The sequence below is a fragment of the Trichomycterus rosablanca genome, chromosome 7 (genome assembly GCF_030014385.1).
Source record: "Trichomycterus rosablanca isolate fTriRos1 chromosome 7, fTriRos1.hap1, whole genome shotgun sequence".
Lineage (NCBI taxonomy): Eukaryota > Metazoa > Chordata > Actinopteri > Siluriformes > Trichomycteridae > Trichomycterus > Trichomycterus rosablanca.
In genome coordinates this window covers 2,935,001-2,947,875 of record NC_085994.1, presented here as the reverse complement: position 1 = coordinate 2,947,875, position 12,875 = coordinate 2,935,001, and the positions used below count along the sequence as shown (strand labels likewise).

The 12,875-nt window shown below is 41.8% G+C and overlaps 1 protein-coding gene across 1 annotated transcript in view; it reads left to right on the top strand.

Annotated features, from left to right (window-relative positions):
- LOC134317973 (zinc finger protein GLIS1) overlaps positions 1 to 12,875 on the top strand; it is a 136,750-nt gene that overhangs the window by 100,622 nt on the left and 23,253 nt on the right. The window contains exons 7-8 of the mRNA XM_062998722.1: positions 257 to 443; positions 11,223 to 11,355. Of these exons, the coding sequence (XP_062854792.1) occupies positions 257 to 443; positions 11,223 to 11,355 (320 nt within the window). The remainder of the gene's footprint in view (positions 1 to 256; positions 444 to 11,222; positions 11,356 to 12,875) is intronic.

The window sequence follows — 12,875 nt, the reverse complement described above, 5'->3', positions numbered from 1 at the left end:
CAGGCAACACCTCATAAACAATTAATAGAATTTCGGTTGGAAGGGGAACCTCCTCCACGGTAAAGATTAATGAAGTTCTGATGTGACTGAAGTGGAAATTTTCAGCCTTTGTGCTGTCAATCCTACAACGTGCAGGTTACACCATCCCAGCTGTAAAATACAGTGCTGGTAGCATCATGTTATGGAGACAGAATTTTGTATTCCAGTGCCTGCTACTCACCTGTATTAACCTCTGTTCTGTATCTGTGATTGACAGCTGAGGTCGTGTCCCCATTTGGAACCGGACTCTCTGAGCGAGTGCCTGCCCGTCCAGCATTTACATAACCCCGCCCCTTCTCAGCACTGCCCGGTACCTACCCAGCAGCACTGCCCGGTCCCCTCTCAGCACCACATTAATGGGAAGAGTGGGCGCTCACCTGCACTGGGACAGGACATGTTCACAGGTGATTTATTAAGTTTATTATTTATCATGTTTATATTTGTGTTTTCAGCTCACAGTAAAGATTTATGATCGCTTCTGTGCACATACACTTCAAAGAAAAAGTTTGTGAACCCTCTGAAAATGACACCTGATCTAAATTCAAGTCATAAAACAGATAAACACAATCTAATCAAATACACACACACACACACACACACACACACACACACACACACCAGTTCAGTTTAGTCTGGGTCAGTTGAGTCTGATTTAGTTTAGACTGATTGAATTGTTTGATTCAGTTGAGCCTGATTCATTTAAGTCTGATTAACTTCAGTCTGGTTCAGTTAAGTCTGATTGAGTTGAGTTTGATTCACTCAAGCCTGATTCAACTGACTTTGATTAAGTTGACTTTGATTCAGTTAGTTTTGATTATTTTGAGTTTGATTCAAGTGAGCCTGATTTATTAAGTCTGATTCAGTTAGCCGGGTTTTGTTGAGTTGAGTTTAGTTAGTTTAATTAAATCTGATTGAGTTGTGTTTGATTCAGTTAACTTTGACTCTGTTGAGTTTGATTAAAGTTAATTTGATTCAGTTACTTTGATTAAATTGAGCCTGATTCATTTACGTCTGATTCAGTTTAGTTTGATTCACTTAAGCTTGATTTAGCTGGTCTAATTCAGTCAAGCTTGACAACCGAGTTTGATTCAGTTGACGTTGATTTAGTTGATTTTGATTCAGTTAGGTTTGATTCAGTTGTGCCTAATTTATTTAAGTCCAGTTAGGTTTAGTCTGGTTCAACTGAGTCTTATTTAGTTTAGTCTGATTGAGTTGTCTGATTCAGTTAATTTTGATTCTGTTTAGTGAGTTTGATTCAGTCGACTTTGATTTAGTTGAGCCTGATTCATTTAAGTCTGATTAGGTTAAGTTTGATTCACTTAAGCTTGATTCAGGTGGTCTAATTCACTCAAACTTGATTCAACTGAGTTTGATCCAGTTGACTTTGATTTAGTTGATTTTGATTCAGTTACGTTTGATTCATTGGAGCCTGTTTTATTTGAGTCTGATTCAGTTTAGTCTGGTTCAGTTGAATCTTATTTAATTAAGTTGAATTGAGTTCAGTTTGATTTACTTAACTTTGATTCGTTTTATTCAGTTAAGTTTGATTCAGCTGGGTCTACTTCAGGTGAGTTTGATTCATTTGGGCCTGATTCAGTTGAGCCTGATTCATTAGAGTCTTATTTACTTAAGTCTGATTAAGTTGAGTTTGATTCACTCAAGCTTGATTCAACTGAGTTTGATTCAGTTTATTTTTATTCAGTTCAGCCTGATTTATTTAAGTCCGATTCAGTTTAGACTGATTCAGCTGAGTCTTATTTAGTTTAGTCTGAATGAGTTGTGTTTGATTCAGTTAATTTTGATTCTGTTTAGTTTGATTCAAGTGAGTTTGATTCAGTCGACTTTGATTCAGTTGAGCCTTATTCATTCAGTTTAGTCTGATTTAGTTAAATCTTATTTAGTTAGGTCTGATTAAGTTGAGTTTGATTCACTTAAGCTTGATTCAGGTGGTCTAATTGACTCAAGCTTGATTCAACCGAGTTTGATTCAGTTGACGTTGATTTCGATGATTTTAATTCATTTTAGGTTTGATTCAACTGAGCCTGATTCATTTGAGTCTGATTCAGTTTAGACTAATTCAGTTGAGTCTTATTTTGTTAAGTCTGATTGAGTTTGAGTCAGTAAGGTTTAATTCTGTTGAGTTTGATTCAGTTGACATTGATTTAGTTGATTTTTATTCAGTTAACTTTAATTTGTTTTATTCAAGTTTAATTCACTTACATTTGATTCCGCTCAGTCTAATTCAGTCAGGTTTGATTCAGTCGAGTTTGATTCGATTGATTTTTATTCATTTAAGTTTGATTCTGCTGGGTCTAATTCAGTCGAGTTTGATTCAGTTGAGTTTGATTCAGTCAAGATGATTCAGTCGAGTTTGCTTCCATTTAATTATATTTAGTACAGTTATAGTCGGTTGAGTGAGTCGGTTGATTGATTCGGTTGATTGATTCGTTGGGTCTGATGTAGTTGATTCAGCGTGCAGCTGTAATATATCTCGTGTAGGGTGACGAGTGTTTGTCGTGTCGTCCTGCAGACACTCAGCTGAACTGAACTGGGGGAACTGGGTGCAGATGTTGGTGTGAGTTCAGGCTTTAGTGGATCGTGTTCAGAAAACGTCTTCAGCTCTAGAGCGGCTTTAAGTTTATGAAGACCACATGCTGCTCCCATATCCTAAACATCTGCAGAGGGGGGAATGTGAGCGGCGCATGAGAGACATTTCCTCTGTACAAGTCACCTCAAAATACCCCGCGTACACCAGCATCACAACACGGGTCAAAGGTCAACCTGTTTATTATGACAGATCATTACAGGTGTGATTCTGAGGGGAATCTGTGGCGAGTACAGGTGGAAAGAAAATTACAAATACGATGACGCGAGGAAGGAAGAAGCGAGGGGGGGGGGGAGAAGAAAAGCACTTGTGGGTTGTGGGTAGCACTACTGCCTCACTGCAAGAAGGTCCTGGGTTCGATTCCCAGGTGAAGCAATTCGGGTCCCTTCTGTGTGGAGTTTGCATGTTCTCCCTCCCACAGATATACTTAAATCTTGTAAGAAGCCTTCTCAGAAGAGCGGCTGTTGTTGTAACTGAAAAGATCACGTAGAGGTCACTCTGGGATGTCCAACAAGCTCATGGTCAGGTGTCCAAATACTCATTGAGCAACGATGTCCCTAATCAGGACAAAGCGGTCACTGAAGATGAATTAGGGGGCGACGCAGTGGCTCGGTGGGTAGCACTGTCGCCTCACAGCAAGAAGATCCTGGGTTCGATTCCCAGGTATAGCGGTTTGGGTCCTTTCTGTGTAGAGTTTGCATGTTCTCCCCGTGTCTGTGTGGGTTTCCACTGGGAGCACAGAGCCCTGATCTCAGTCCCACTGAACAGCTCTGGAACGAACCGGATGCCCTTTTGACTGAATGGGCACAAATTCCCACAGATATACTAAAATCTTGTAAGAAGCCTGCTCAGAAGAGCGGCTGTTGTTCTAGCTGAAAAGATCACATACACGTCACTCTGATTTAATAAAGCGGTCACTGAAGATGAATTAAAGGGTAACACTGTCGCCTCACAGCAATAAGATCCTGGGTTCGATATCCAGGTACAGCGGTTTGGGTCCTTTCTGTGTGGAGTTTGCATGTTCTCCCCGTGTCTGCGTGGGTTTCCACCAGGAGCTCCGGTTTCCTCCCACAGTATAAAGATGTGAAGTCAGGTTAACTGGAGATACAAAATGGTCCATGACTGTGTTCGATATTGAATCCCTGTGTAACCAGTAGCTGGGTGGCACGGTGGCTCGGTGGGTAGCACTGTCGCCTCACAGCAAGAAGGTCCTGGGTTCGATCCCCAGGCGGGGAGGTCCGGGTCCTTTCTGTGTGGGGTTTGCATGTTCTCCCCGTGTCTGCTCCGGTTTCCTCCCACAGTCCAAAAACATGCAGTCAGGTTAATTGGAGACACTGAATTGTACTATAGGTGAATGTGTGTGTTTGTGTGTGTGTGTGTGTGTGTGCCCTGCGATGGACTGGCGCCCCGTCCAGGGTGTTACTGTGTGCCTTGCGCCCATTGAAAAGCTGGGATAGGCTCCAGCACCCTCCCACAACCCTAACTGGATAAGAGGTTAAGACAGTGAGTGAGTAACCAGTAGCTACCATTCATGTCATTAATGTAACCAAAGTGTAAAACATGACGTTAAAATAATAAATAAATAATGAATCATTGGAATTAAATCAGGTGGGGTTTTAATTTTGGGATGTATCACAGAACCTCAAGTGCAGAACAATTCTGACTGAATTCCTCAACTGATAAAGTAAATGAACCCTTCTCGAAATGCTGAGGGGAGTGGACGTGGAGGCAGGATTCATTAAAAACAGAATGGGTTTCACCTGAGCTGAGCTGCTTACTTACTTGATTTATTACCCCCAAATCCTCCATCAAAGCCCCCTAAGTGCTTTCCCCTTTCGCCCCAACATCTGCTTCTGCAGCGGGAAACACTCTGCACATAATGGCTGCGATTGCTCCGGCTTTCACACGGCGCCCGGACAAAACCGTCTGATGTTTTAGAGACGCGATGACGCGAGCTCCAGCTCCAGCTCGATCGCTCTAATTATTTATTAATCATCCGTGTTTTTTACGCACTTTCCCGGTTCGGCCGCTCAGGTCGGTGTTTTCTTGCATTAACACGTTCGTCCCTTCCTCAGGAAGCGTCAGGTCAGGACCTGCTGAGCTGATCTGATGTACCCGTGTGGTACAGCAGCGTAATATCATCCACAGCAGAAAGAAATGAGCCGGAAATACTTCAAATAAATAATGGAGAATAAACAAAATGCTCCTTAGAATGCATTACCAGTAGGTGGATTGGTTACTACTAGGTTTGACTGAGTGACGACACTGTTTGAAGTTTTTTGTAAATAAACTAAATTGCACCCTGAGTTTCCAGGTAGGTTCCCGACCCACTAACAACCTTGTGCATAAAATCTATAACATTAAAAAGGAGTAAACAACCTGGACCCCTGAGCAACTGGTAGAAAGCATGTACGCATGTACAGATGTGTACGTACTGTATGTACAGATGTGATTGGCTATGGCCAAAGCCGTGCGATGTATTGGCGCAGGGTGTTCCTACCTTTTCCTACCAGGAAACAGGACCAGCCTAGACCCTGACCAGGGTAAAGCAGTTGAGGAAAAGGAAATGTCATGCAACCCCAATTCTGGAGGTGTGTAATCGCTTTTATATCATATGTATCTATTTTATACATCTGTTAGCAATGGGTGTGGCTGAACCCACAGTGGGTTCGAACCTCTAATCCGGTAACCGTGTGCGAGAGGTTTGGCATGTTCTCATATTTGCATAGGTTTTCTTCAGGTACCCCGATTACCTCCTACCTTATAAACCCATCAGTTTCAGTTCACGGTCAGACACCGTCACGTCCAATTCTGTATCTTTGAACTGTGCGAGGAAACCGGAGCTCCCGGAGGAAACTCACACAGACACGGGGAGAACATGCAAACCACACAGAAAGGACCCTGAATGCTCCACCTGGGATTCGAACTCAGGCCCATTAGGTGTAAGTGTGTAAATAGGTGTCATGCACTGGAACCCTGTCCAGTGTATATTTCTGTCCTGCACCCTGTGTTTAATAATATGGTAGGCTCCGGGTCCACTGCAGCCCTGATCGGGATGAAGTTCTTATCGAAGATGAATCGTCAACTACAAACACTATAATAATGCTGATCCACACCTTGGTGGCGGCACGATGGCACCTCACAGCAAAAAGGTCCTGGGTTCGATTCCCAGGTGAGGCGGTCCGGGTCCTTTCTGTGTGGAGTTGGCATGTTCTCCTCGTGTCTGTGTGGGTTTACTCCTGGCGCTCCGATTTGCTCCGATGCCTTTATCCAAAGCGAGTTACAGATCTGTGACAGTATTTTGTTGAAGCAATTGAGGGTTAATGGCCTTGCTTAAGGGCCAGCAGTGGCAACCTGGCAGTGGTGGGGCTTGAACCAGCGACCTTTCGATTACTAGTCCAGAACCTTAACCGCTAGGCTACAGCTGCCCTACAGCTACAAACACTATAACAACGCTGATCCACTGCAGGTGTTTGAAACACCTTGGTGGCGGCACGATGGCACCTCACAGCAGGAAGGTCCTGGGTTCGATTCCCAGGTGGAGCAGTCCGGGTTCTTTCTATGTAAAGTTTGCATGTTCTCCCTGTGTCGGTGTGAGTTTCCTCCTGGTGCTCCAGTTTCCTCCCACAGTACAAAGACATGCAGTCAGGCGAAGTGTGTGTGGGTGTGTGTGTGACCTGTCCAAGGTGTTTCCTAACTATCGGCCCGTGAATCAGACCCACTGTGACCCTGACCAGTATAAAGCGATGGCAAAACAGACAGTGAATGAATGAATAATTGATCTGTGGTTGTCAGACATGGGTGGTGCAGAGGTCTATCACACTAGACTTGGGTTCGAGTCACAGCAGAGTCGCAGACGGAAAAATAAGGAGAGTACAGCGTGTTCCTCTGCAGTGATGGCATAGTTACCTTGAAAAAGTAATCTGATTACTGATTACTCCTTTAAAAAGTGACTTAGTTACTTTATGGATTACTTGATTTTAAAAGTAACTAAGTTAGATTACAAGTTACTTTATTAGTTACAGTGTATCACAAAAGTGAGTACACCCCTCACATTTCTGCAGATATTTAAGTATATCTTTTCATGGGACAACACTGACAAAATGACACTTTGACACAATGAAAAGTAGTCTGTGTGCAGCTTATATAACAGTGTAAATTTATTCTTCCCTCAAAATAACTCAATATACAGCCATTAATGTCTAAACCACCGGCAACAAAAGTGAGTACACCTCTAAGAGACTACACCCCTAAATGTCCAAATTGAGCACTGCTTGTCATTTTCCCTCCAAAATGTCATGTGATTTGTTAGTGTTACTAGGTCTCAGGTGTGCATAGGGAGCAGGTGTGTTCAATTTAGTAGTACAGCTCTCACACTCTCTCATACTGGTCACTGAAAGTTCCAACATGGCACCTCATGGCAAAGAACTCTCTGAGGATCTTAAAAGACGAATTGTTGCGCTACATGAAGATGGCCAAGGCTACAAGAAGATTGCCAACACCCTGAAACTGAGCTGCAGCACAGTGGCCAAGATCATCCAGCGTTTTAAAAGAGCAGGGTCCACTCAGAACAGACCTCGCGTTGGTCGTCCATAGAAACTGAGTGCACGTGCTCAGCGTCACATCCAACTGCTGTCTTTGAAAGATAGGCGCAGGAGTGCTGTCAGCATTGCTGCAGAGATTGAAAAGGTGGGGGGTCAGCCTGTCAGTGCTCAGACCATACGCCGCACACTACATCAAATTGGTCTGCATGGCTGTCACCCCAGAAGGAAGCCTCTTCTGAAGTCTCTACACAAGAAAGCCCGCAAACAGTTTGCTGAAGACATGTCAACAAAGGACATGGATTACTGGAACCATGTCCTATGGTCTGATGAGACCAAGATTAATTTGTTTGGTTCAGATGGTCTCAAGCATGTGTGGCGGCAATCAGGTGAGGAGTACAAAGATAAGTGTGTCATGCCTACAGTCAAGCATGGTGGTGGGAATGCCATGGTCTGGGGCTGCATGAGTGCAGCAGGTGTTGGGGAGTTACATTTCATTGAGGGACACATGAACTCCAATATGTACTGTGAAATACTGAAGCAGAGCATGATCCCCTCCCTCCGGAAACTGGGTCGCAGGGCAGTGTTCCAGCATGATAATGACCCCAAACACACCTCTAAGACGACCACTGCTTTATTGAAGAGGGTGAGGGTAAAGGTGATGGACTGGCCAAGCATGTCTCCAGACCTAAACCCAATAGAACATCTTTGGGGCATCCTCAAGCGGAAAGTGGAGGAGCACAAAGTCTCGAATATCCGCCAGCTCCGTGATGTCGTCATGGAGGAGTGGAAAAGCATTCCAGTGGCAACCTGTGAAGCTCTGGTAAACTCCATGCCCAGGAGAGTTAAGGCAGTTCTGGAAAATAATGGTGGCCACACAAAATATTGACACTTCAGGAACTTTCACTAAGGGGTGTACTCACTTTTGTTGCCGGTGGTTTAGACATTAATGGCTGTATATTGAGTTATTTTGAGGGAAGAATAAATTTACACTGTTATATAAGCTGCACACAGACTACTTTTCATTGTGTCAAAGTGTCATTTTGTCAGTGTTGTCCCATGAAAAGATATACTTAAATATCTGCAGAAATGTGAGGGGTGTACTCACTTTTGTGATACACTGTATATAATGCGGTCCGCTAATGTATCCCATAATGCAACTGGAGCTGCGTAGGCGATTGAAGCGGAATAAGAAACAAGAAAGACGCGGAAAACTGAGTCCTCTGTTCACAAGTGTAAGTAAGATAAATAAAATAAAAAAATTTAAAGACAAATAAATAACAAAAAGACGATAAATATCCAAAATTTTGGCGAGTGGGCTTTGTAATGAGTCTGTAACTATGGTGATATTACGTCATCACGTCCTCACGTCATCACTTGACGTTGGTAAGATATACTTTTTTACCGGCCGAGTAGTGCATACTTCCTCCAATCTAGTACGTACTCTATAAGTATGTGATTCCGGACGCAGCCCGTGACTTAATTGTCGCATAGGACAGACGTCACTCCCCGAGACGCAAGAAGAAAGCAAAAATATATCTTTTTACTAAGGAAAATGACAAAAATAGTAACGCACAGTAACTTGGATAAGTAACTTTAATCTGATTACTGGATTGGAAATAGTTACGCGTTAGATTACTCGTTACTGAAAAATGTGGTCAGATTAGAGTACTTAGTAACGCGTTACTGACATCAGTGTTCCTCTGGACGTTAATGTGGCCGTCTGAAGAGGCCCGTGCTAGTCTGAGTCCTGCTCAGCCAGATTGGCCTGTAATATTTTGGATTTGAAGAAAGGCCAAGGGTCAGTCGAAAAGTCTTCGTTAAAAATAGCGATGGGACGGAGGATGGGAGCGCTACTGCTGGGTTGATCCATTTGTCAAGTTTATCAGCCCCTCTAGGGCTTCTGGGAAAATAATCACAGGATGAGATCGGAGGAACAGACGAGCACGAAGAAATTCAGCATTTCAGGAGGATGGATGTAATACAGGAGAACAGAGAGATCTGATCATTAAAGCAACACAAGACAACTAGCAGAGTTCCAAAGGGGCCGAATAGTAGCAGGTGTGGTCATCACAAAGCTGGAAGCTTACTTCATGCTTCATTTAATGGCAACACTGTCAAAAATCCTGGTCATATGAGAACATCCAGCACAGGCAAAGTGGTCACTTGCTCGTTGACAAGGATGGACGCCATGTTATTTGAGGTTATCAAACACCACCGAGGTACCACGACCCTGAAAAATAACCCCAAAATTAAATAAGCATCTCCAGCAACAACCTTCTGCACGCAACCTGGACCCCTGAGCAACTGAGAGAAAGAATGTCATCCAGGGTGATTGGCTGTGTCTGAGAAGTAGAGGTGGCCAAAGCCGTGCGATGGATTTGCACATGGTGTTCCTACCTGCTCCTACCAGGAAACAGGATCAGCCTAGATCCTGACCAGGGTAAAGCAGTTGAAGAAAAAGAAATGAAAAGCTGGAAGCGTATAAGTGCTGTTATATCATTGATTTTATACACCTGTTAGCAATGGGTGTGGAACCGGACTAGTAATTTATTTACATATATATAATTGTTATATATATATATACACACACATATACACATGCACACATATATACACACACATATACACATGCACACATATATACACACACATATACACATGCACACATATATACACACACATATACACACACACACACATATATACACACATATACACACACATATATATACACAAGCACATGTATACACACACACACACACACACACACATATACAGTATATATATAGATGTTTGACTGCATCTCAGAAACTTGAACTTGTAAGCGTTTAGTTGACCCTCTAGTTGACCCACCGCTGCTGACCCTGAGCCTCGACTGGTCAGATTGTTTATCTGGATGAACCTTAAAGAGCAGCTCAGTTACCATCAGGTTCCTTCAGCATTCAACTACAAACACACAGATGTTTTATTTTAAATATTTTATTTAAGGCCTCTGATTGGATCTGTGCTGTCAAAACAACATTTTAATGCCATGAAATCTGGTTACATGAGGAGAGGGCAGTTTGTATATGTGTGTGTGTGTGTGTGTGTGTGTTGGGGGGGGGGGGGGGGGGGGGGGTTAATTTGATTTGTTTACACTAAACCAAAATCCTTGAACCTTCACCCTGCTCATGTTGCCTCTTTCCCGGAAGGCATTGCCATATAATGGTTGGTGATTGTTAGTGTTTGTATTTTATTGTAACTTTTAATGTTTGATTGTGTAGTTTGGTGGGCATTAGTGTTTGCCCACCACTTTGGTATTTGTTGGTGTTCTTTGGTGTATAACATTGAATCCCGGTGTATTTTGGTACTTTATAGCAACTTGCTGCTGTGTTTTGATATTTGATGGTGTATGCTGGGGTACTTTGGTATTTGTTGGTGTGTTTGGTATTTGATGGTGCACTTTGGTATTTGTTGGTGTGCTGTGGTGTATAACATTGAATTCTGTTGTATTTGGGTACTTTATAGTAACTTGCTGCTGTGTTTTGGTATTTGATTATGTATGTTGGTGTACTCTGGTATTTGATGGTGTATGCTTTTAGTATGTATTAGTATTTAATACTGAATATGTATGCTTTTATGTATTAGTATTTAATACTGAATATGGAGTGTTTAATAATTAGTATCAGTGTGTTTTGGTATTTCATGGTAAACGTTGGTGTGTGTTGGTATTTGTTGGCTGGTATTGGGTAAACTTGTGTTTCAGTGGTAAATGTTTGGTATTTGTTAGCAAAACTGCTACTTGTCCTCAAAGTGTTTGTTTTGGCAATTTTTGTAATGATTTCTCCTTCATTCACTCTGGTTCCTTGAACTATTCAGTTCATTCGCTGACCATTGTAAAGTCCGTGTTAAACACTGTTGATGTATTTTGGATTAAAATAGGTGTTTTTTAGCCGGGCGGGGGAGGAAAACGGGGGGGTTAATGAGCTCAGCGGGGCTTTGCTTTATAAGCTCGATTCGCTTGATTTTCTGTATTAACGTTGTTTGTCTTTCAGGTCTGTTTTCTGGCTCCAGCGCTGATCTGCTGACTCCGCCCACTCATCTACCCCAGCGAGCCACTCGCATGGACCATGATGACATTATCAACTCCCAGAATCCTCCACCGCTGACCTCTGCTAACCGTGACGGGTAGGCCTGCACACACACACACACACACACTGTTATAAATAATGTTTTTATTAACGTCAGGCTTTCAAACGAGCGTAATGCTGCGATTATTTATTTATATATTTATTATTTGATGAACGGGGGAGTAAGAATGTCCCTGGATGCTGCTGTATCTTCATTTCTGGAGCTGACGTGTTGAGCTTTATGCTCGGTGCACTTTCCTCATGGTTCAGAATGACTAAATCACATTGCGTAACAGAATGAAAGTCCTCAGTGTGGTGAAACTTCAGTGTAATGTGGTTCTCATAAAGCTTTCTGTTGCCCTCATGCATTGTTGGGCCTTCCAGGAATCAAGAGGAGCTCAACCATCATATAGTAACGGTTTCAACAGCGCCCCCTATCAGCAGTACAGCGCTATTACACCTGTAATATGCTTGTTTAGTAAGATTTACATACATTAATCACATGTTATTATAACTCAGACATTTAGTATTTCAGATGCAGAATAAATTCATTCCATGAGTAAAACACTGTTTGGTTGGTTAAAATAAGCAACATTTTTATGGACAACAATCACATTATAATTATTTGTCATTTTGTACCAGGACATGATCATAATTTAAAGGAAAATATATAATAAAATATTATATGTAAAATAAAATATTAGTGATTGAGGAGGAGGTTTAATGAAAGATACTGATGTTTAATAAGAGAATGTTGGTGTTTAATGACAGATGTTGATGTTTGAGGAAAGTATCTGATGGGTATGATGGTGTTTGAGGGACAGTGTTGGTTTTTTTGGATAAAGAATGTTGGTGTTTAATGTAGATTTTCGGTGTTTGAGTGAAAATATTGGTGTTTGATAGAGAATATTGTGATTGATGAAGAGGTTTAAAGAATAATATTGGTGTTTAATTAAGAATCTTGAAGGGGAAAATGTTTGTATGGATAAAGAATGTTGGTGTTGAAAAATGTTGGTGTTTAATGGAGAATTTTGGTGTTTAATGTAGATTTTCAGGGTGTTTAAAACATTGTTGGTATTTGATAGGGCATGTTGGGTGTTTTAGGAAAAGTTGTACAAAAATGTTGGTGTTTGATGGTCTTAGTGTTTGAGCAGTGGCAGCTCATTGGTAAAGGTACAGAACTAGTCAGGGGTGTATTTGATGGGAAATTTTGGTGTTTGGTAAAATGGGGCTTGAGGGAGAATGTTTGTATTTGATGTTAATAAGTATGTTGGTGTTTAATGTAGATGTTTGGTGTTTGAGTGAAAAAGTTGGTGTTTAATGATGTATGTTGGTGTTTGAGAAAGCATTTGATGGGGATGATGGTGTTTAAGGGACACTTGTTTTTTGGATAAAGAATGTTGGTGTTTAATGTAGATTTTTAAAGTTTGAGTGAAAATGCTGGTGTTTGATATAAAACATTGTTTGATAAGATTCTATTTTGATAAAAAATGGGTCTTTAGGAAACAGTGAAGGTGTTTGTTGGAGAATGTTGGTGTTTATGGGAAATGCTGGTGTTTGAAGAAGATATTTGATGAG